The following is a 24,810-nucleotide window of genomic DNA, read 5'->3' as shown; positions in this document are numbered from 1 at the left end:
TCCTTTTAGTATCTTACATAACTCTGTAAAATCCCTTTCTGGTAGGAAGAAATCAAATGGGTCCGGGAGCCTTCTTGAATTTAACCTACACACTCATATAGATATTTTTTTTTATTCGTTCACGGGATGTGGGCGTCGCTGGCGAGGCCAGCATTTATTGCCCATCCCTAATTGCCCTCGAGAAGGTGGTGGTGAGCCGCCTTCTTGAACCGCTGCAGTCCGTGTGGTGACGGTTCTCCCACAGTGCTATTAGAAAGGGAGTTCCAGGATTTTGACCCAGCGACAATGAAGGAACGGTGATATATTTCCAAGTCGGGATGGTGTGTGACTTGGAGGGGAACGTGCAGGTGGTGTTGTTCCCATGTGCCTGCTGCTCTTGTCCTTCTAGGTGGTAGAGGTCGCGGGTTGGGGAGGTGCTGTCGAAGAAGCCTTGGCGAGTTGCTGCAGTGCATCCTGTGGATGGTACACACTGCAGCCACAGTGCGCCGGTGGTGAAGGGAGTGAATGTTTAGGGTGGTGGATGGGGTGCCAATCAAGCGGGCTGCTTTATCTTGGATAGTGTCGAGCTTCTTGAATGTTGTTGGAGCTGAACTCATCCAAGCAAGTGGAGAGTATTCCATCACACTCCTGACTTGTGCCTTGTAGATGGTGGAAAGGCTTTGGGGAGTCAGGAGGTGAGTCACTCACCGCAGAATACCCAGCCTCTGACCTGCTCTCGTAGCCACAGTATTTATATGGCTGGTCCAGTTAAGTTTCTGGTCAATGGTGACCCCCAGGATGTTGATGGTGGGGGATTCGGTGATGGTAATGCCGTTGAATGTCAGGGGGAGGTGATTAGACTCTCTCTTGTTGGAGATGGTCATTGCCTGGCACTTGTCTGGCGCGAATGTTACTTGCCACTTATGAGCCCAAGCCTGGATGTTGTCCAGGTCTTGCTGCATGCGGGCTCGGACTGCTTCATTATTTGAGGGGATGCGAATGGAACTGAACACTCTGCAATCATCAGCGAACATCCCCATTTCTGACCTTATGATGGAGGGAAGGTCATTGATGAAGCAGCTGAAGATGGTTGGGCCTAGGACACTGCCCTGAGGAACTCCTGCAGCAATGTCCTGGGGCTGAGATGATTGGCCTCCAACAACCACTACCATCTTCCTTTGTGCTAGGTATGACTCCAGCCACTGGGGAGCTTTCCCTCTGATTCCCATTGACTTCAATTTTACTAGGGCTCCTTGGTGCCACACTCGGTCAAATGCTGCCTTGATGTCAAGGGCAGTCACTCTCACCTCACCTCTGGAATTGAGCTCTTTTGTCCATGTTTGGACCAATGCTGTAATGAGGTCTGGAGCCGAGTGGTCCTGAAGGAACCCAAACTGAGCATCGGTGAGCAGGTTATTGGTGAGTAAGGGCCGCTTGATAGCACTGTCGATGACACCTTCCATCACTTTGCTGATGATTGAGAGGAGACTGATGGGGCGGTAATTGGCCGGATTGGATTTGTCCTGCTTTTTGTGGACAGGACATACCTGGGCAATTTTCCACATTGTCGGGTAGATGCCAGTGTTGTAGCTGTACTGGAACAGCTTGGCTAGAGGCACAGCTCGTTCTGGAGCACAAGTCTTCAGCACTACAACCGGGATGTTGTCGGGGCCCATAGCCTTTGCTGTATCCAGTGCACTCAGCCGTTTCTTGATATCACGTGGAGTGAATCGAATTGGCCGAAGACTGGCTTCTGTGATGGTGGGGATATCAGGAGGAGGCCGAGATGGATCATCCACTCGGCACTTCTGGCTGAAGATGGTTGCAAACGCTTCAGCCTTGTCTTTTGCACTCGTGCTGGACTCCGCCATCATTGAGGATGGGGATGTTTGCAGAGCCTCCTCCTCCTGTTAGTTGTTTAATTGTCCACCACCATCCACGACTGGATGTGGCAGGACTGCAGAGCTTTGATCTGATCCGTTGGTTGTGGAATCGCTTAGCTCTGTCTATAGCATGTTGCTTCCGCTGTTTAGCATGCATGTAGTCCTGAGTTGTAGCTTCACCAGGTTGGCACCTCATTTTTAGGTACGCCTGGTGCTGCTCCTGGCATGCTCTTCTACACTCCTCATTGAACCAGGGTTGATCCCCTGGCTTGTTGGTAATGGTAGAGTGAGGAATATGCCGGGCCATGAGGTTACAGATTGTGCTGGAATACAATTCTGCTGCTGCTGATGGCCCACAGCACCTCATGGATGCCCAGTTTTGAGCTGCTAGATCTGTTCTGAATCTATCCCATTTAGCACGGTGGTAGTGCCACACAACACGTTGGATGGTGTCCTCAGTGCGAAGACGGGACTTCATCTCCACGAGGACTGTGCGGTGGTCACTCCTACCAATACTGTCATGGACAGATGCATTTGCGACAGGTAGATTGGTGAGAACGAGGTCAAGTAAGTTTTTCCCTCGTGTTGGTTCGCTCACCACCTGCCGCAGGCCCAGTCTGGCAGCTATGTCCTTCAGGACCCGGCCAGCTCGGTCAGTAGTGGTGCTACCGAGCAAATCTTGGTGATGGACATTGAAGTCCCCCACCCAGAGTACATTTTGTGCCCTTGCTACCCTCAGTGCTTCCTCCAAGTGGTGCTCAACATGGAGGAGGACTGATTCATCAGCTGAGGGAGGACGGTAGGTGGTAATCAGCAGGAGGTTTCCGTGCCCATGTTTGACCTGATGCCATGAGATTTCATGGGGTCCAGAGTCAATGTTGAGGACTCCCAGGGCCACTCCCTCCTGACTGTATATCACTGTACCGCCACCTCTGGTGGGTCTGTCCTGCCGGTGGGACAGGACATACCCAGGGATGGTGATGGAAGAGCCTGGGACATTGGCTGAAAGGTATGATTCTGTGAGTATGGCTATGTCAGGCTGTTGCTTGACTAGTCTGTGGGACAGCTCTCCCAATTTTGGCGCAAGTCCCCAGATGTTAGTGAGGAGGACCTTGCAGGGTCGACTGGGCTTGGTGTTTTGCCGTTGTTGTGTCCGGTGCCTTGTGGTCAGATGCCGGGTGGTCCGTCCGGTTTTATTCTTATGACGACTTTTCGTAGCGAGATTGTACAACTGAGTGGCTTGCTAGGCCATTTCAGAGGGCAATTAAGAATCAACCACATTGCTGTGGGTCTGGAGTCACATATAGGCCAGACATATATATACACGCACATATAGAGATAGATATATATACACGCACATATCGAGATAGATATATATACACGCACATATCGAGATAGATATATTTCCACGCACATATCGAGATAGATATATTTCCACGCACATATCGAGATAGATATATTTCCACGCACATATCGAGATAGATATATATCCACGCACATATCGAGATAGATATATATCCACGCACATATCGAGATAGATATATATACACGCACATATAGAGATAGATATATATACACGCACATATAGAGATAGATATATATACACGCACATATAGAGATAGATATATATACACGCACATATAGAGATAGATATATATACACGCACATATAGAGATAGATATATATACACGCACATATAGAGATAGATATATATACACGCACATATAGAGATAGATATATATACACGCACATATAGAGATAGATATATATACACGCACATATAGAGATAGATATATATACACGCACATATAGAGATAGATATATATACACGCACATATAGAGATAGATATATATACACGCACATATAGAGATAGATATATATACACGCACATATAGAGATAGATATATATACACGCACATATAGAGATAGATATATATACACGCACATATAGAGATAGATATATATACACGCACATATAGAGATAGATATATATACACGCACATATAGAGATAGATATATACACACGCACATATAGAGATAGATATATATACACGCACATATAGAGATAGATATATACACACGCACATATAGATATATATATACACATATTTCAAACTCTGTAATTAAACACACCTTTCTTTAAGGAGGATTCAATAGTGCCAAATAAACCAGTGACAGACCTGTTTCCATTTGAAGGGCAAGACCCCTGGTGTCTTCTGATGCCAAAGCTGGGATAAATCAGGCAAAATTAAAGTCAAATGGAGCCGGGACTGAGAGCGAGAGACAGCGAGCCTCTCAGTTTGCTGCTGCACTGACCGAAGCAGAGAGCGCGGCTTGGGCCTAAATCAACGAGCTCCCAGACTGGGACTAACTTTCACCTGTCACAGCTTCAGTGAAAAGTGAGGAGCGGCCCCTCACCGACTGCGGTTCGGGGGTCGGTGGGTCATCTTTCCCCCCCTTACCTGTGCTGGTTCCCTTCCTTCCTTCCCGCCGGTGTCAGGCTGATATTCCCACCGGGACACTCTCTTTCCCTCCACAGCTTCGCCCCGTCTCCCTTGGTAACTGCAACAGCCTCAGCGCCGTTCCCTTACCAACCAGCCCGCCCGCTCGCTCGCCGACCCTACCGCGCCTGCGTCAAGAACTCAAGCGCGCCACTCTGCGCCTGCTCGAAAAGCACGACCACAACAAAACCCGCCTGGCCGCAGTGCGCCTGCGCGAATCCAGGTCCAGCGCAATGGAAGGCCGCAGTGCGCCTGCGTGAAGCCCGGGCCAGCGCACTGGAAGGCCGCAGTGCGCCTGCGTGAAGCCCGGGCCAGCGCACAAGATGGCCGCAGTGCGCCTGCGCAAAATCCGGGCCCGCTCATTGGATGGGTGCAGTGCGCCTGCGCCATCCCGCGCCTTAACAATATGTACTGCGCGTGCGTCAAACGCCTTTCGTCGGTGTCGTTCGAAATATTTATCAAGCATATCAAAAATCATTATTGTCATTATGTTAATACGTTGAAACAAATAATTACTGAAACGATTAATGCAGTTTTTTCCTCCCCCCCAAAAAAAATACCAATACCAATGAACTCTATTTCCCACAATACATCGGGCGGGTTACGCATGCGCAGTTCATCGACATTCAGAGAGCAAGGACTTTTGTGAAAGAAAAAACATATATTAAGCTAACTCGACATATGACGAGAACAGTTAAGTCCAGGCGACGGTGTAAACGAACCACTGATTGAGGTGTGATTAATAAAAAATATTATTTGAACGAGCGCCTGAAATTCAGAATCTGCGATCGGGCGCAGTGCCGAGCGCAGTGCGCCTGCGCGGCCCTATGATCAGCGAGTGTGAGCGGATCGAGAACTGAACCGATTGAAAAATGAACCGTTAAAAAAATAACCAGGCCGGGGAGCGCTCGCAATCTCTCTGTGTATCTGAAGCGCCGGGTGGGGATTTACCAGGAACGGGCGGCGGGGGGTAGGCGGCGGCATGCGGCCAACGGTGACGTAATGCGGCCAACGGCCTTCAACGGGTTTTTTTTGAATGGAGGGGGGTGTGCGCATGCGTCGTCTCCCCTCCCCTCCCCCTCCCGCCTGGTACTCCAGCCAATGGGAAGAGTGGGGAACGGTCGGGATGGGCGGGGCGATGGCGCCGAGTGGGTTGAATGCGCGAGGAGAGCGGAGGGTGAGGGCTGGCACAGGCAGGCAGGCATGGAGGGGCACTGCAAGGGGCACACCACTGGTCCGCATGCCCCACACGCTGCAGTTTTCTAATTAATTTATTGACTATGCAGTTTTTTTTTTAAAATCAGTCCTAATCTATTAACCTTTTCATTGTTTTAAAATATTTTATAAGGAATATATCCATATCAATGTGTGTTTTTTTTAAGAAACTGCATTTGGCAATTTTTTTTTTAGTTAATTTATTTTGTACAGTTTAGTATTATTGCACTGAGCCATGTTGATCTGTGCTGCAAGCTTATCATCTGAGGAGTTGCATTGCATTCAAAGTAAGTGAGGGAAGGAGGGGATTTTTGTTGTTTTAAAAAAAAATAATAATAATTAGCAATGCCAGGGGGGAAAGGAGATGGTTCCTTTGTTAGGCGAAGGTCAGCCAGCGTGGGTCCCGTCAGCGTAGAGAAGCATCTCCTGAGAGAAGAGGACCAGGATGAGGATGGTGATGAGGAATTCCGGGATGAAGGGGTTCCTTTCTACGTGAACCGAGGGGGACTGCCTGTCGATGAGGCCACCTGGGACAGGATGTGGAAGCATGTTACTAAGATCCACCCTGAAGGAGAGAAGATGGTGCAAAGAATTCGGGGAATGCCGTATCTCCCCAAGGTGACTTCCTCATCCCAACTTTGAAATTCTGCCCTGATACTATACCCTGCAACAGCTTAAACCTGCCAGTGGGTTTTTTGAAAACAGTTTGGCCAATGGAATGGTTTGGATTTGCGTACTCAATGAAACAGTCCAAATCAAATTAGTAGGATGGATGTTTTGAATGTTAAACAGGGGAGTTCTGTGTTCCCTGTTGTCAGGTTTAAGCTATTTCAGGCGGAAACAAAGCCACCAAGCTTCAAGCTTTTAGGTTCATTTTTAAATGTCATTCAAATTAAGTGGCTTTCCACCTTGGTGTTGCTGGATTTACTTTGACTGTTGTGAAGTTTTCAATTGATGCATCTTTTGAAACTTTAAAGCTAAAGTAGAAGCTTTGTGACACTCCTATGTTGAAGATCTGTGCACAATGTGACATCTATTCTTTGCTGTCTAACTATTTACTCACTGATTTTATCTTTTTTTGCATCCCACTGTGGCTGAGAGGATGTAACCTGTTCCCAGGCCCCTACTGATGCTGGTGTGTAACCAGCTACTAGCCAGGGCTATGAGGGAATCCTAGTTTGCCTCGCCCTTTTTTTGGTTTATTTTTTGCCCTCCCTCCCTCCCTCCCTTTTGAAAAGTAGTAACATCTGCCCAATGCCACCTCCTCCTACAATAGCTGAACTGTGTTCAGGAACTTTGTGCATGCGGAATCACTGCCATGTCAATCCAGGGTATAGCACAGTAGTGTCCACTTTTAATTTCTGGATTGAGACCACAATTCAATCCCGAAAACACATTTTCTCCCGAAATTTGCAGATTTTTAGCAGAGCTCTCTTCCAATAGAAGAAAAATTGCACTCTGTTTTTGTGGATGATGATTTGTGACGACTGAATCCTCAGATGCAGGAACACCCAATGTAAACTGCACTAGCTGTGTAACAAAAGAAATCCACTTGCATTTTCCTAATGTTGAATTCAATAGCACTTAACATTGCAACTGTTGTCACTGAACAGCCCAATTAAAGAGAGATTCTATGTTAAGGTTTTAAAAAAAAGTATCCTGTATGAAAAAAAATAAATTTGCAGTGTTTTATTTGCAGTAAATCTGCTCAAAGCATATTTTAAATTCTTAGGACTGTTAGTGTTATTGTAAATATTACTCATTGATATTTATAGCAGCATTTCTGTTTTGGTTTCTCCAGAAGCTTCTCATTGGGGTTAGGGAGAAGCACTATCTGGGGTGCTCAGGGCTGGGGTAGCTACTGTTTCTAATTTACAACAATGACTTGGATTCAGAAATACAATGCAAAGTGGTCACATTTGCAGATGCTACTAAACTAGGAAGGGCAGTAGAATGGGGAGGAGGCAGCTCAGAAATTACAGAAACAGATGGATAAAATATTTAAGTGGGTAGAACAATGGCAGATGAAGACCAGTGTACAGTACATAGGAAGGAAAAAGAAATTACACACGTGCTGCATGATTGGTGTTTTAATAGCTTAGGATAAAGTTCAAAGAGGCCTAGGAGTCTTTTAGACTTGACATAATCTGTCCAACCGGTCCAGAGTCTGTTGGACTACATAGCTAAAACAGCCTTGTACAAATCAGAGAAAGTCATGATCAAACTGTACAGTCCTTTGGTCAGACCACACCCTTGAGTACTGCATCCAGTTCTGGTCATTAAGACACAAGGGAGATATTCGAGCATTGAAGGCACTGTACAGAAGAGCCAGAGGGCTGATCCCCAGTATCAAAGGTCTGAGTTATGACAAAAGAAATTTAGGCTTTTCAGCCTAGAAAGGAAGTGCCTGAGAGGTGACCTTAGAGCCATATAAGATCATTAAGGGAATGGAAAACATAAATTGGAATATTAGTTTATAAATGCAATTTGTTGTTATTGTATAGTGTCTTTAATGTATTGTTGGACTATAACCTGGTGTTGTAAGATTCCTTACATTTGTCCACCCCAGTCCATCACCGGCATCTCCACATCATCTTTAATGTAGAAGCATGATCAGACAAAAATGGATGCCAAGCCAAAGAAAGAGGTAATTGAATACATTAAAAGAAATTGGTCAAGAGGTGGCTTTTAAGGAGGAGGTTTAGGGAGGGAATTCCAGAGCATGTGACCTAGATGGCTGAAGGTACAGCCACCAATAGAGGGGCGACGGGAGAGAGGATTACTTAAGAGGCCAGAGTTGGAGGAACGCAGAGTCCTTGGAGGATTGTAGGGCTGGAGGGGCGAGGTCACAGAGGGATTTGAACACAATGACGAGAATTTTAAATTGGAGGCATTGAGGACCAGGAGCCATTGTAGGTGTAGATCAGAGAGCACAGGGGCGATGAGTGATATCTGGTTCTGGATAGGATACGGGCAACGGAGGTTTGGATGAGCTGAAGTTTATGAACATTAGAATAGTCGAATCTGGAAGTGATAACGTCATAGATGAGGATTTCAGCACCACATGGGCTGAGGCAGGGGTGGAGGAGAGTGACGTTCGGTAGGTGGAAGTAGGTGGTCTTTGTGATGGGAAGGATATGGGGTCAGGAGCTCAGCTCAGGGTCAGATAGGATGCCAATGTTGTGAACAGCCTGGTTCAACCTGAGAGTGGCTGAGGAGGGGGATGGAATCAGTAGCGAGGGTACGGAGTTTGAGGCAAGGGCTGAAGACAATAGCTTCGGTCTTCCCTTTAAATTAAATTGCTAGAGTAGGACAAGGAGACATTGGTTCAAACCAGAAAAAAAGTAAATTTAGGACAGATATCAGGAAGTTCCTCATACAAGGAGTGATCAACACATGAAATGGACTCCCAGATAGAGGAGCAGAGGTGAAAACCCTAGACTCGAGTAAGAAACAATTGCATGCTGCAATTGGAGAAGTGTAGGGCCATTCTGGATAGATAAATTAAGATGGGCTGAATGGCCTTCCTTATCGTAATTATCCTGTGATGTATTACAGTTGCTTCAAATAAAGTTGTCGCTGCAGTAAAGTGTGCAGTAACATAGTGCTCTCACCCGTTGTGGCCAGTAGTATGAGTTTATTTTTATCATCTGTTTAATAAGATCGATAGAAACGCACAGAAAAATGACAACAGCAGCACGAGGTCGGTTGCAGATAGGTGAGGAAGGGGGGAGGTGATCAGGAAATGAGCCTACCCAAATACACCCTTGTAAATGTTGGAGATTGACAACAGGTCAGTCACCACCTGAAAGAGAGTGAGACTTAGTAACGTTCATCAGAACTGATTTTAGAGTGGACGTGCTGTAAAGGATCCTTGTGTGCGACACCGTTAGTAAGATTCTTCATATGTTTGGGGATAAGTGCTCCAGTTCCTGTATGGTGCTATAGTAACACAACACGATTTCACTCTTTCATGTACAGCACCGTTGCTAGCATTGCTGAACATTAACTGCAGATAAAGCTCACTTTGGACTTTAGTCCACAGATTGCAAGCCTGTTTGTTTAATCACTGTTAACTTTATATAATTAAATTTAAGTTCATGACAGTCTTCAGGAATAAGCAAGAAAGCTCCTGTGCTTTTTAAATTTTACTAGTTTTTTTCCCCCGTGTCGTCTCCTGAAGGAGATTAATCCCTGCTCCGGTATAGTGCTTGGGTGCTCTAGTGGCCATCCTTTGCTTTGAGCCGGCTCAGCAAGTATCAATAGGCATCTGATTGTGGGGGCATCACAGCCAAATCCAATCCTGTCACTGCCAGACATCCACGCGGATATACTTCCCACTTACAGGAGAGTGATCCGCAGCATTAACCCTGGTTGATTTTCTTTTATCCCCAGCCAACGTTTAACCTCCAGCGTCTTGAAAATCCACAGAATTCCCTGACTAGCAGGCAAAGGGTGATTTGTGGGTTCATTCATTGTGGCTGTTTCTAGAAGACATAAGAAGTTAAGGATGGAAAAAGGGCTCTCATTCCTCTAGAACTCTAACTGGCACAGGTGCAGTTGATGGACTGGCCTCCTTCTGCCCTGTAGTTTGTCACCCAGCCTAATATCCTGTCGCACTCTAATACCTTACCCAGTAGATTATTCCACATGTTTACCCTTCAGATAAGATCTATTTCAAATTTAATTTTTAAATTCTCTCTCCTCTGGTCCTGCAACCCTGATTGACCTTGAAGTAATAATCTGAGCTCACACTCGTTACCCATTTAATATCTTGTATCCCAGTGAGGTACCCCCTTAACTACCTTTCTAGACTGTGGAGCTTAACTTTTCATTGAGCACATGGATGAGAAAAACTGAGTGCTGGCTTTATAAATGAATCATAGAAGGTTCTGAGGGTGAGTGAGGCACTGGTCTTATCATCGCTGTGAGACAATATATGAATCCCTTCATTCATCCATTGACTTGATTGCTGTACATGTGCCCAGCCACTGCTGTCTACCATAAGGGAATCATTTTGGGATTACAGGTTTAAATTCACCATGCTAAATAAAGTACATGGAATTCCTTCCTCGAACAATTACCCCCTCCTCAGTGTTCTTTGCTCTGTGTACAGCCAATAGACCTGCAGGACCAATCTGGAATGGTGACTCCCTCTCCTAGCGGGGAATATCTGACTCCTCAGTGTCCTGCTGTACCACCACTCCCCACTCCCCCACTCCCAAGCCTATGGGTGCTTATGAAAATATTGTACAGCTGTAAATCGGTGCTCCATCCAGCTTTGGAAAACATGCAAGATGCTCCTAGAATTAAGTTTTAATACTCTGACTCCAGTACAACAGCAGCGATCCGCATCCATTACAGAACAGATGCCAAAGCTGGATATTGAGTCCATCTTATACATGAGATTGAAATAAAATTTGGCAATGACTGGATCATCCGTGCATCAGGTATGTTCAGGCTTGCAGCCCTCTGCCTTGAGGAAACGAAGATAGGGACCGTACCAGGAGGATGGCAGGGACATGCTAACATTGGAGCATTTCAGTAGGAACACTTCTGTTGTACTTTTTTTCAGTTTACTCAAAGACGTGTGAATTAAGAAATGCTTCCCAGTTCTAATATTTATGCAGAAAATCTGCTGTTTATTGTGTGACAACGAAGGTTATATTTGGAAAGTGGCAGAGTATTATCAAAGGTTTCATGGTTCTGCGGACAGTGAGACACTCACAACATTAAGTATCCACAGAGTAAGAGGTGTTGGCAGAGCTCTGTTCTTTTCGTCCTCCCCTCTGCGAACATGCCAACTCTTGCTCTGGCACAATTCCATGGGCTTTCTCTCCAATACCTCCAAGTCACCATTCTTTGCATGTCAGCCTAGGAAATGAGTGTTATCAACCTACTCAACTGGAGGGCAGTTAAACTTGACCTGACCCTCACCCAATATCTATTCACGTGCACTTTCCACCGGTAATTGGTAGTAAGAACGCTGCTTTTATTTTCCTTCCCTAGTCCAGGGGCACTGATGCCATTGTGATGCAACTCAAGGATTAACCGTGGGATCTTCTATATGGCTTAATGCCGCACAGGCAGTGCCGTTGTCCACTGCGCCATTGGGGAAGCTCTGGATGCTTATATTTAAATATACTTAATTCTTCACATTTTCTGTGTTTTCAGATTCCAATGCCATGTGTGCCTACATTTCAGCTATCCACGCCGGTTCCTGACCGCCTGGAAGCCATACAGAGATACACCAGGGAATTGCAGTATCCTTCAAGTCAACAGGAAGGCTAGAGTGCACTAATGGGTTCTCAGATATTGCCCTGCAGACCATCAGCAATGGGATAACGCAAGATGCCAGGAGTAAACAGAATGTAATTCCTTTTTCTTTGTAAAGCATTGCCTGGTCTCTGCTCTGCATGTCCCTGGAACAGCATGCCTGAGATGGGGGCTGTAATGTCATTCTTGAAGAAATTTCACTTGCACCCCCACCCTTGTGTAGCTCCAAAGGGGTGTATAAACAGAGTAAGCTGTTGCATGTTCTTTGTTTGCATTATTACACAGTGAAGCAAAAATGTGAGTTCCCCCCCAATTCAATATGGGAATAAAGATCAGCCATGATCATATTGAATGGTGGAACAGGCACAGGGCCTGAATGGCCTCCTCCTGTTCCTATATGGTTGGATAACTGATGCCCAGTTCCTTTTATTTTTCTTGCTTCTGCAGCAGTGACAATATTTTCTTTTTATACTGTTTTTATTGTAACAAAAAGTTTCAGTGCACTTCACACGATGAATGTGACTGTTGTGATGTAGGCAAACGTGGCAGCCATTCAGCAGCGAGATGAATAACCAGTATTACAAACTCTAATCTGTTGCAGGTATCTGCTGAGGCACAATAGTGTCAGTCTCTCCCTTGAGCGGTTTTATGAAAGTTGACTGTCACTACTCCGTATCTGCTAGCACGGCAGTGGGACCCAGAACTGTAACAAAGAAACTTGTGATCTGGACTGGATCTCTGTGTCTTAAGCACATGGACTCCTTTAATCTCTCTGTAGCTGGACTATGTTAAACAATAGGCAAGATGACATTTGGCTAGATTTGTAAGCTGCTTTAACACTTGGTATAACAAATATAACTTCTGTTCACGTACTGTTACAAAAATAGAGCTTGGCTGGGCCCATAATTTAATGTAAAAGCCTTTCTCCCTGAACCACAGAGATCAAAAAGTGTTTGACAACACCAGTGGGCAAAGGAAGGGAAATTGAAGTCATAGTTTCCCCATCTCCCCTGCGCGTCCCCCCGCCCAACCAAGTGGTGTTTGTGGTGAGATTTACCCAGGTCACAGTCATGTAACTTCTGTTTTTTGACCTTTCATACAACCTGTGGGTAAAGCTCGATCGCTTCAGGTGTTGAATGATCAGATGTGCTGCAAATGACTAAGTGGGGCCTCGTGACTCCTCTTTTGCCGCTGTGGCCAGTTAGAAAAAGTTACGTGAAGGCTGCACCCATTGGCAAAGGCTGCCTGGCTCCCTAATGGACTTGCACACACTGTGCTTCAATCAGCTATTGAATGGTTAGAACACTTAGACTAACATGCTTGACTTGACATTCTGTGGAAATGCAATCGCAATTTAAAAAAAAACTTGTATTGAGGATGACACCAGCTGCTTTGTGTCCAGTGCTGTCACTTCAGGACACAGCAGTTACTCCTCATCACTGCTAGTCGTGGGGGCTGGGATAGGTGAAGTTTGAAGACATTGTCAGTGTGCATGCATTTTTCCATCCTTCAGCCAAGAGATGGGATATCGAGTTATTGCCTAATCTTCATAATCACATCTTTCCCAGGAGTCTGCAGTGGACAGTTTCAGAGCCCCATACTCTGCAGGGTCTCTTCTGTCTGCTGTGCTTGAGTGTCTGTGCTTTTTACACTGGAAGGATTCTTTCCCATGCATGTTGAATTAAATTACTTAACCATCCAATCCAGGTACAATCACACTGGGACACAGTTTTTTGAGATTAAGAAGAATCGACCTTTAACTGGGTAAGTAGCACTGATCTGTTAATGTGTCATTGAGGTACAGTCCTTTTGATCAATCCTGTGCTGTTGACATGTTGCAGCAAATCTGTTCAAAGTACCAAAAGCAGCACATGCCACCCTTATAATTGACCAGTGAGAGCCACTGAAAGATTAATTCACTCAATGCAGTATAAAATGTAATTTAAAAATTCAGCAGACAACAATCAATAGCCTTATGAACAGAGTCTTATAACAGAGCCTTACGCTGAGAGTGGGATGTAACAGAGTATTATGACTGAGCATTTTAATAGGGGTGGAGTTTGTAACAAGCGAATGTTATAACTGAAAACCAATGGGACACAGACTTTGAAATGTGCCACAAATGACCCAAAATATGATTTTATAATCTTGTCTCCTGCTCCCTTTTGATCCCCCTGTGCTGTTCACTATTACTGTTAAGAGGGTAGAATAGGGTACAGTAGCCTAATGGTGCTGGTACTGGAGTAGCAACCCAGAGGTCATGAGTTCAAATCCCACTGTGGGAAATTGTGAAATTGAACTTAATAAGTCTGGTAATTTGTGGGCTAGTACCAGAAAAATGACCATGAAATCTGCTGGATTGTTGTAAAATCGCAAGTGGCTCACTAATGTCAGGGAAGTCTCTAACCTACATATAATTCCAGTCTCGCACTGCATGGGTGACACAATGCCCTGGGCAGCTAAATGCAATCCACTTCCCAAGAACAAATTTTAAAAATGACACTGCCTATTCCTAGCCGTCTAACAGACTGGTGAGCATCTTGGACAGATCTCCACTGATCGGGCCTCTGAAATTTCTAAGAACCTACATCTAACCTTGCCTTAGGGCAGCCTATCCCAGCACGAGGTTACCTGTTCATTGAGAGATCTAATACAAGGCTCATAATGCAGGACAGCAAATAGAGGAAAAGATAAATCAAATGGTTAGGTGACAACAAGCTTTGGCTTTCAAAGTTGATATATTGAGAGAGGAAGGGAAGACCGAGGGAAGTAAGGAGTTGCACAGATTTGAGGTCCTGGAAAAGAATGAGTTAGAGTGGCGCCAGGGCAAAGGAATTAAAAATTGGATGAAGAGCTCAGGAATGGAAGATTGACCTCCCGTATGTGACAGTGTCTCCAGCTGCCCCTCAAGCTCAGAAATCTTCAGCTCAAGTGCATGGTTAGAGACACTTCTTCCTGCACATGTGGACGTCCCAGACACACACAGCACCAAGGTACTGCACATTGCTGGCTTTAGCTGTCCCCTATACTAAACTTTTAGATCTAATTATTGTTCAAGACTCAACTGTTGCTGTATGCTGTGGTACAGCTAAATTCTTGCACAGCAGGTCTTTTTCTTTTCTAAACTTGTACTGAAACTATCTAGCCCGACTATCTTTCTTTGAAGACTACTGACAGACTCTCTGATTTGAAAAAGACAGGCCGATAAATACCTTTTTAAAAAAAAGTGACTAACCCAGTGAATTGAAATAACTATCTGTTAAATTCAAAAATGGTTGCCAATCAAAAAAATATTTGAATGCATTACACAAGACACCTGTATTGAATTGAATAGTTTGACTTCCCCTTTGGATACCAGTCTTGGACAAATCAACTAATTGTTGTACAATTGTATCATTTTAAGCTTGAACATGATTCCTGTAAGTGAAATTAGTTTTTAACCCCTTATGCACCAAGCAGAATGAAAAACCAATCCAAATCTTAGATAAGTAGTGTATCAGTGACACCAGAATTACTGATGCTTTCGTACCTGCATGTGCTTAATGCAGTGCTTTTTTACACAGATCCACCTTCCCAGTAATGTTGTAATCAGGAACTCTGCAACATGGCTTGATGGGACCTGTGATTCTAATAGGGCCCAATTCACTTCTGTAAAGAGTAACCCTGTCTCCTAAATCAATTCCCTTGCCTTTTTCTAGAAGGGGAGTGAATAGCACTGAATCTCATTGCCCTCTGAGTTCCAAGAATGGAAGGCCAGAGGCATATGAGGCAACAAGTTAAGATAAAGAAATCACAGGTAAATTGAAGTCAGGCCACAAATGGGGTCATTTTATAAAAAAACACTGGCTCAAGGTTACTTCAGATATTAAATTGATTCCCAAACCTCTGTTCCTCTTTCCTTTTTTCCTTCTTGTTTTGCAGCCTAATGGATCTCGCCCGAGAAATGATTCGAGAATCCCTGCCAATAAAATGCTTAGAAGCTGTGATCCTAGGGCTGTATCCTTTTCTTATAGAGAAACCAGAAAAATTAGTTGCAGAAATTGGAAATTGGAACTTGCTGGCAACACCAGCTCTCCCAGGCAGAACTCTGAATGACCTTGTGCAATTCAAGGCACAATCATAGTGCAGACAAACACAGCAGGAAGCAGTTAGAGAGAGATAGAGAGAGCGAGGCCCACCTACCCACCTAGCCCTAGCCGCTGAATATATAAACGGTACTGGTTTTATTTTTTTATAGTTTTCCTTGTGGGAGAGACTAGAACTAGGGACCACTGTTTAAAAATAAGGGTCTCCCATTTAAGGCAGAAATGAGGAGAAATATTTTCTCTGAGGGCCATGAGTCTGTGGGACTCCCTTCCCCAGAGAGCGGTGGAGGCAGGGTCATTGAATATGTTTAAGGCTGAGTTGTATAGATTCCTGAATAACAAGGGAGTCAAAGGTTATAGTAGGTAGACGGGAAAGTAGGGTTGAGGTCACAATCAGATCAGCCATGATTTTATCAAATGGCAGAGCCGAATGGCCTACTCCTGCTCTTAATTCATATGTTTTGTGGGCCCTCAGGTGAGCTATAGCATGTGGTAATTATTTTAGTTTTTGACCTGTGTGTAGGTTTGCTAACTCTGGTTGGACGTATTCCTGGAGATTTCAGTACATGACCTCCTGCCTCTAATTGCCCCGCCCCAATGCTCCTGCCACAGGTCATCCAACAGGTCCATCCCCACGGTGCTCTGCCTTCTCACTCGTCATTACCCATTTGGATGAATCTTGACTGTCAATCAAACAGCCTTTGTTTCCCAACTCCAATATTTTTTCACCTGGGTTGCTCGCAGCAGTGTCCTGGAGAGTAAACTTCAATTCCTGGAGACTGCGGGACAGTCTGGGAGGATAGGCAACCTGACTGTGTGTGAAACCCTCTGATGCCCCCTACCTATGGCTCATTTGGCTAATGGCATGCCCTTGACTCTCTGCAAATGCTGTTCCTGTGCTGCCCGTGTTTTTTTTTTAAATATATTTTATTTTCTCTTCCGTTCTCTCCCCTGATGCTGCTGCCCTTTGTCTGCGACAGATTTCAGTGGGTGCCAGGCATCTTCTTGCCCAACCACTGCCTTTTGTGAGCCTAGATGGCAAATGTCAGCAGAATTATAGACCGGTTACAGCGCAGAAGGGGGCCATTCGGCCCATCGGGTCCACACCGGCTCTATGCAAGAGCAATCCAGCTAGTCCCGTTCCCCAGCTCTATCTCCGTAGCCCTGCAAATTTTTTCCTTTCGAGTACTTATCCAGTTCCCTTTTGAAGGCCATGATTGAATCTGCCTCCACCACTCCCTCGGGCAGTGCATTCCAGATCCTAACCACTCACTGTGTTTTTAAAAAAAAAGTTTTCCTCATGTCACCTTTGGTTCTTTTGCCAATCACCTTAAAACTATGTTCTCTGGTTCTTGACCCTTCCGCCAATGGGAACAGTTTCTCTCTATCTACTCTGTCTAGACCCTTCATGATTTTAAATACCTCAATCAAATCTCCTCTCAACCTTCTCTGTTCCAAGGAGAACAACCCCAGCTTCTCCAGTAACTAAGGTCCCTCATCTCTGGAATCATTCTACTAAGTATCTTCTGCACCCTCTCCAAGGTCTTCACATCTTTCTGGAAGTGCGGAGCCCAGAATTAGACACACTACTCTAGTTGTGGTCGAACCAGTGTTTCATAAAGGTTCATCATGACTTCCTTGCTTTTGTACTCTATGCCTCTATTTATAAAGCCCAAGATCCCGTATGCTTTTTTAACCACTTTCTCAACCTGCGCTGCCACCTTCGATGATTTGTGCACATATATCCACGGATTTCTCTGTTCCTGTACCACTTTTAGAATTGTTCCCTCTAGTTTATATTGCCTCTCCTCGTTCTTCCTACGTAAATGTATCACTTTGCATTTTTCTGCGTTAAATTTTATCTGCCACGTGTCCGCCCATGCCTCCAGTCTGTCTATATCCCCTTGAAGTCTGCCACTATCTTCCTCACTGTTTACTACCCTTCCAAGTGTTGTCATGTGCAAATTTTGAAATTGTGCCTTTACATCCAAGTCATTAATATATATCAAGAAAAGCAGTGGTCCTAGTACTGACCCCTGGGGAACACCACTGAACACCTCCCTCCAGTCTGAAAAACAACCGTTCACCACTACTCTCTGTTTCCAATTCTGTATCCATTTTGCTACTGCCCCCTTTATTCCATGGGCCACAATCTTGATAAGCCTACCATGCGGCACTTTATCAAACACCTTTTGAAAATCCGAATACGCCACATTAACTGCATTGCCCTCATCAACCCTCTGTTACCTCATCAAAAAACTCTATCAAGTTAGTTAAATACGATTTGATTGCGGCGGTTATCCCATCTTCGCTCGATATCCACGTTCGTTCACTTAACGGGAGTCACTAGCTAGCTGTCAGGAACCCTGACTCAATATCCCCTCCATGTCCCAGCTGTCACTGAGGCAACCATAGCACCCCTCCTGCACTAGCTGAGATCAGCTAGCCGAGTGAGAATAAAACCTGAGGCTCTCCTTATCTGAATGGCGTAGTCGCTCCAGATAGTATATCTTGTATCCCATCAACATCATATGACCATAATCCTTCCTCCTTGCATATCACAGACCTCAGACAGAAGATGAAAGAACAATGAATCTGGTGATTAACTTAAATCAGTAGTTTATCCTATTCAAGGCGAATCCCTCTAAGATATCAGATTGCTATCTTTTTTTCCCTCTCCTTTTACCCATTCCAATGTCAGCTTGGCTCAGTTGGTAGAACTCTCACCTCTGAATTAAAAGGTCCTCTCCAGAGACTTGGGCACATAATCTAGGCTGGCACTTCAGTGCAGTACTGAGGGAGTGCTGCACTGTCGGAGGTGCTGTTTTTCGGATGAAGTGTTAAACCAAGGCCTCGTCTGCCCCCTCAGGTGGATGTAAATAATCCCCCTGCACTATTCGAAGATCAGGGGAGTCCTCTCAATGTCCTGGCCAACATTGATCCCTCAACCAACATCAAAAAGATGATCTGGTCATTATCACGTTGCTGTTTGTAGAACCTTGCTGTGTGCTAATTGGCTGTCAAGTTTTCTACATTAGAGCAGTGACTGCACTTCAAAAGTACTTAATTGGCTGTGAAGTGCTTTAGGACGTCCTGAGGTTGTGAAAGTTCTTTCTTTCTTTCTTTACTGAGAGAGTTCTGCATTGTCCTTCGTATGCGGAGTTAAACCAAAGTCATCTGACTGTTCAGGTGATCATTAAAGATCCCATGGCACCATTTGAAGTGCTGGAAGTTCCCCGTGCCCTGGCCAACATTCTCACTGTCACCAAAAACAGATTAACAGCTCATTCATCTCACTGTTGCCTCTGGGACCTTGATGCGCAAAGCATTTTAAGATGTTTCTGCCACCCAGTTATTTTGTCTGAGCTGTTAGACGATTTCTCCATGCAACGATGTCCCATTCATGGCATCACCTACAGCAGCCGAGTGCTTCCTGGTGCGAAAAACCTGAGGATGCCTCACCCCAGGTGTCCCTCACACACCTCTTGGTGGTTGATATTTGCCTGCCCTTGAGGCAGAGTAATATTGGTGGAGCTGGGGATTGAGAAGGATACCAGCTTAAAGATAATTGTAAACAATTTTACAACACCAAGTTATAGTCCAACAAATTTATTTTAAATTCCACAAGTTTTCGGAGGCTTCCTCCTTCGTTAGGTGAACGGTGTGGAAATGGGATGACGAAGGAGGAAGCCTCCGAAAGCTTGTGGAATTTAAAATAAATTTGTTGGACTATAACTTGGTGTTGTAAAATTGTTTACAATTGTCAACCCCAGTCCATCACCGGCATCTCCACATCATAGCTTAAAGATAGCCACCTCCCAAAAAAAGAACAACTTTGTTTTACTCTCCTTCCCCACCATGAGCACCAACTGATGGGAGATCTGATTCCAGGCCTCAGCCAGGACCTCTTTGTAACCAGTGTGCAAGATGGAATGAGAGAAAAACGTAGTTTCCTGCCCTCCCCCCCCCCCCCCCCCCCCCCCCCCAAACCACCAAAATCTCTGGGTGAGTAAAGAGATCCATCAGTTTCGATACGGAAGGAGGCTATTCAGCTCACCCTGCCTGGGGCTCCCCCACTGGAGATGCCCACTCTCATCCCATTTCCTTGCCCTTTTACATACTTTCTGCTCATCCATCCACAGTGGTGTCTGCACACAGAGAATCATGGGCCGTGATGGTATTGCCCTGCTGGCAGTGTCCTGCAACTCCAATGCGCTGTCCCAGACAGGCACCTGCCCACAGTGTATGAAAAGCTTCATGCCCAATCCTGTGTTCTTCCTTCATGTTTGTGGTCAGTTACCTCACCAACAGTATGCCTGGAGTGGAGAGATTTCCCATCAGTTTCAAAACTCAATTCTCAGGGAATTACTTCCGCCACATAGTGCTCGGAATCCACTATGCTGGGCGGTTCGGGACTTTGGGCATGAGTCGGCGCGAGGACCTGATGTTCAAACCCCCAACGTGCAGGACTTTAATTGACCTCATATTGGAGTTCGAGGGCTCCTACAGGAAGTGCTGGCACACGCTGAAGAAAGTAAAAATTGGACAGTACGTGTCCCACGACCCCCACAGCGTGGAACAGATCGAGTGGAAGCATTCAGTCCTAGACGTAGAGAAACTGAGCCGGGAGGAGCTGCGGAAGGAGCTGGAGAGGCACACTCGGGACATGCGGCTAAAAGTAAGGGAAAAGCTGGGCATGGCTGAGGGACGCTGTCTACTCAGGTTCTATGGTGTCAAAGGTTACTGGGCAGTAATGCTTTCTCTAACTTGTTCTGGAATTCTGGTTGCGTCATAGCTTAGAAGCAGAGTAAAGTAATCTCCTTATCGGGTTTAGGGGAGAAGGGGTGATTCCCCAGACCACACATAGTCGGGGAGAAGTCTGGGTTCAGATAGCATCCCCTAATTGCCCCATTCAGATGTTGAGACACAGCATTTGGGGAGAGGAGTAAACCTGAGAGCAGAGGATGTGCCCATACTTCCTGGGAGCTAAATCAAGCAGTTATTGGAGTGCATGCAGTGGGGTGAGGGGGAATAAAATGAACACCACGTGATTACCCTCAGAAGTTACAATAGCGTGAAGTTCCTTCTTCAGACTAGAAAATGAATGAGCCAGTTCCTTTGTGCAAACACTTGTCTTGTTTCTTTCCCCCCAACTGCTGCAGGTTATGAAGGGAGCAGCAATCCCATCATCCCCTACCCGCGAGAGGAGGAAGGACACATCATCACCTCACCGCAGTCAGTCAAGCCCACATCGCAGGAATGGCCACAGTGAGAGACGGTATGACCCCTCAATAGGCTAGCTGTAGGGGAATGGGTCTGTCCAATTAATCCCTGAATTAAATGCAGTCTCCAATAACCTCACAATCTATTATTAAAAGCTATGCCCCTCAAGCCCCTGTACTCCTAATCAAACACACACTGTGCCCTGATCTTCTGGGTCACTCTCATTGAGTGAATAGTGTTTTGTTTCCATGACAACTCTTCTCTTGATTTGTAAAAATATGACTACTGCATTCTTGGGTGCATGCCCCTCGGTGCCAAAGTACGTGAGAAATCAGCTCAGGCACTCATTATCCAGAGATAACTAACTCTTGAGTATAGTCATAGTATGTCTATAATTGCTTTAAATTAACCTTTCAGTCCTCTGCTGTGTCCAGTTGTTTAACCTATTACCAAACATTCCAATTTTCTTTCTTTCTCTCTTCCCCTTCCCTTTCTTTCTCTACCTCTCTTTTCCCTCTCCCTTCGTTCTTTCCCCCTCTTTCAATTCTCATTCTGCTGAGCTAGCAGATGAAAGAACTTGCATTTATGTAGCACCTTTCATGACCTCAGACGTTCCAAAGCACTTAAGTCAATGAAATGGTTTTTGAAATGTGGTCACTGCTGCGCTTCCTACATTACAACAGTCAATTTGCGCACAGCAAGATCCCACAAACAGCAATGAGATAAATGACCAGATAATCTCTTTTAGTGATGTTGGTTGAGGGATAAATATTGTCCAGGTCACCAGGAGGACTCCCTTACACTATTCGAAGAAGAGCATCGGATTTTTTTATGCCCACCTGAGAGGGCAGACAGGGCTTCGGTTTAACATCTCGTCTACAAGACAATACCTCCGACAGTGCAGGATTGCCTTGGTACTGCACTGGAGTGTCATCCTACATTATGTGCTTAAGTGTCTGGAGTAGGGTTTGCACCCACGACCTTTTGATTCAGAGGCAAGAGTGCTACAACTGAGCCACGGCTGGCATCTAATCTCAGTCATGCGGCAGTAGGGGTGCTATAATTGGGCTAGATGAAGTAGTTCTGTCATCCCATTTGATCTCATCCTTCCTAAATACCACCCTTGCCATCTCCCAATTACAGCATCCAGTTATTACCAGTATCCTGGCCTCAACCACCCTTCATACTTAGAATTACATAGGATCTACAGCACAATAACAAGCTATTTGGCCCAACTCATCTATACCACTGTTTAAACTCCACATGAGCCACCTCCCACTCTAATTACCTCTTCCTAGCTGCCTCCACATCCCTCTATTCCCTCCTTCCTCATGTATACATCAAGCTTCCCCTTAAATGTGTTAATGCTATCTGCTTCAACCACTCCATGGGGCAGGTAGCGAATACATCTTACCTGCTAGAAAAGACCAGTTTCTGCGGTTGTTCCTTCTCCACCAGGTTCCCCTAACCTGCTGACTGTCAATCACACACTCCTCTTACTGCACCTGTATCTCTCTATGTGGTATAACTGTTCTGGAGTAAACTATCCAGATAATCCTCCCTTCCCTTACATGTCGGAGTGTCTGTCTCACACTCCAGCTCAACAACTGAGCCGGACTGACTCAAGACATAGACATTTGCCACAGCTGTGGTCATCAGGGACAGTCTCCCACATTCTGCAGTCCAGACACACTGCCTGTTGCCATTATCTATTTTATATATTTATTTATTGTACAGCAATTACTTATTTATCTAGTTCTAGTACGAACTGATTCACCTATAATACTAAATGATGATTAACACTTGGATTTAATTTGGTTTCTATTACTTACCTCTATTGCTCAGTTTTGTTTATTTAGCCTATTACATCTATTGGTGACGTCAGTATTTATTTATTCATTTTCTTATTTATAATTGATAGTTAGGTCTTTGCCCTTGCCCTTTATTTGTTAATTCCTATTTTTTCCTAAATTAAGTAGCCCCTTAATCTCTACTACGAAGTTAAGTATTAAAGTGTGAGCAAATAATTGAACACTTTGCTTCTTTTGGATGGCCTTGTTAGATCGCCATGTCTCTGATCCGCATAGGAGCACAGTTTTTTATCTCCAATCACACTTGATTTCCAGATTGAGTAAAGCGTTTGAAAAGCTCCACTAGTTCATCCAGTGTGAGCTTGGACATATGACGTGCAATCTCAATCGCCTTGTGCCATACTGCCTAAGTAGGTGAATCCACAGCCAGGACTCGTCACCAGAGTCAACATTAATTTTCATGACCTGGGTTTTTGCACTGTTGATGTATAACCCAACTTTTCTGGCCGTGTCCCAAGATCATTTGTCTTCTACATTTTTATTAATAGGCAGATGTCATCTGCAAAGTCTATATCCCCAAGCTCTCCACTGGTCCATGCAATGCCTGATTTGAAGCCAGGTGAATGTCTCATCACAAAATCAATCACAGTGCCAAAGAGTATAGTTTTTTTTTAATCGTTCATCGGATGTGGGTGTCGCTGGCGAGGCCGGCATTTATTGCCCATCCCTAATTGCCCTTGAGAAGGTGGTGGTGAGCCGCCTTCTTGAACTGCTGCAGTCCGTGTGGTGACTGTTCTCCCACAGTGCTGTTAGGAAGGGAGTTCCAGGCTTTTGACCCAGCGACTATGAAGGAACGGCGATATATTTCCAAGTCGGGATGGTGTGTGACTTGGAGGGGAACGTGCAGGTGGTGGTGTTCCCATGTGCCTGCTGCTCTTGTCCTTCAAGGTGGTAGAGGTCACGTGTTTGGGAGGTGCTGACGAAGAAGCCTTGGCGAGTTGCTGCAGTGCATCCTGTGGATGGTACACACTGCAGCCACTGTGCGCCGGTGGTGAAGGGAGTGAATGTTTAGGGTGGTGGATGGGGTGCCAATCAAGCGGGCTGCTTTATCTTGGATGGTGTCAAGCTTCTTGAGTGTTGTTGGAGCTGCACTCATCCAGGCAAGTGGAGAGTATTCCATCACGCTCCTGACTTGTGCCTTGTAGATGGTGGAAAGGCTTTGGGGAGTCAGGAGGTGAGTCACTCGCCGCAGAATATCCAGCCTCTGACCTGCACTCGTAGCCACAGTATTTATATGGCTGGTCCAGTTAAGTTTCTGGTCAATGGTGACCCCCAGGATGTTGATGGTGGGGGATTCAGCGATGGTAATGCTGTTGAATGTCAAGGGGAGGTGGTTAGACTCTCTCTTGTTGGAGATGGTCATTGCCTGGCACTTATCTGGCGCGAATGTTACTTGCCACTTATGAGCCCAAGCCTGGATGTTGTCCAGGTCTTGCTACATGCGGGCTCGGACTGCTTCATTATTTGAGGGGTTGCGAATGGAACTGAACACTCTGCAATCATCAGCGAACATCCTAATTTCTGACCTTTTGATGGAGGGAAGGTCATTGATGAAGCAGCTGAAGATGGTTGGGCCCAGGACACTGCCCTGAGGAACTCCTGCAGCAATGTCCTGGGGCTGAGATGATTGGCCTCCAACAACCACTACCATCTTCCTTTGTGCTAGGTATGACTCCAGCCACTGGAGAGTTTTCCCCCTGATTCCCATTGACTTCAATTTTACTAGGGCTCCTTGGTGCCACACTCGGTCAAATGCTGCCTTGATGTCAAGGGCAG

At 45.4% G+C, this 24,810-nt stretch overlaps 2 protein-coding genes across 12 annotated transcripts in view; one reads left to right on the top strand and one right to left on the bottom strand.

Annotated features, from left to right (window-relative positions):
• Positions 1-4,444, bottom strand: part of ttll5 (tubulin tyrosine ligase-like family, member 5) — a 431,390-nt gene extending 426,946 nt beyond the window's left edge. For all 3 annotated transcript variants that reach the window (XM_067992117.1, XM_067992118.1, XM_067992119.1), the window contains exon 1: positions 4,326-4,444. The gene's annotated coding sequence lies outside the window, so the exon portion shown is untranslated. The remainder of the gene's footprint in view (positions 1-4,325) is intronic.
• Positions 4,445-4,990: 546 nt separating this feature from the next.
• vash1 (vasohibin 1) overlaps positions 4,991-24,810 on the top strand; it is a 33,087-nt gene continuing 13,267 nt past the window's right edge. For 7 of the 9 annotated variants that reach the window (XR_010964269.1, XR_010964267.1, XR_010964265.1 and 4 more), the window contains exons 1-6: positions 5,109-6,197; positions 11,754-11,842; positions 13,563-13,619; positions 15,777-15,851; positions 20,237-20,618; positions 21,103-21,218. Coding sequence is in view for 3 of the 9 variants with exons in the window: in XM_067992123.1 (XP_067848224.1) it covers positions 5,925-6,197; positions 11,754-11,842; positions 13,563-13,619; positions 15,777-15,851; positions 20,237-20,618; positions 21,103-21,218 (992 nt within the window). In the remaining 6 variants the exon portion in view is untranslated. The other 2 variants (XM_067992125.1, XM_067992126.1) reach the window with 2 other exon arrangements.

This window comes from Heptranchias perlo, chromosome 10 (assembly GCF_035084215.1).
Source record: "Heptranchias perlo isolate sHepPer1 chromosome 10, sHepPer1.hap1, whole genome shotgun sequence".
NCBI lineage: Eukaryota > Metazoa > Chordata > Chondrichthyes > Hexanchiformes > Hexanchidae > Heptranchias > Heptranchias perlo.
Note: the sequence above shows the minus strand (reverse complement) of the source record. Positions and strands in the feature narration are given on the sequence as shown.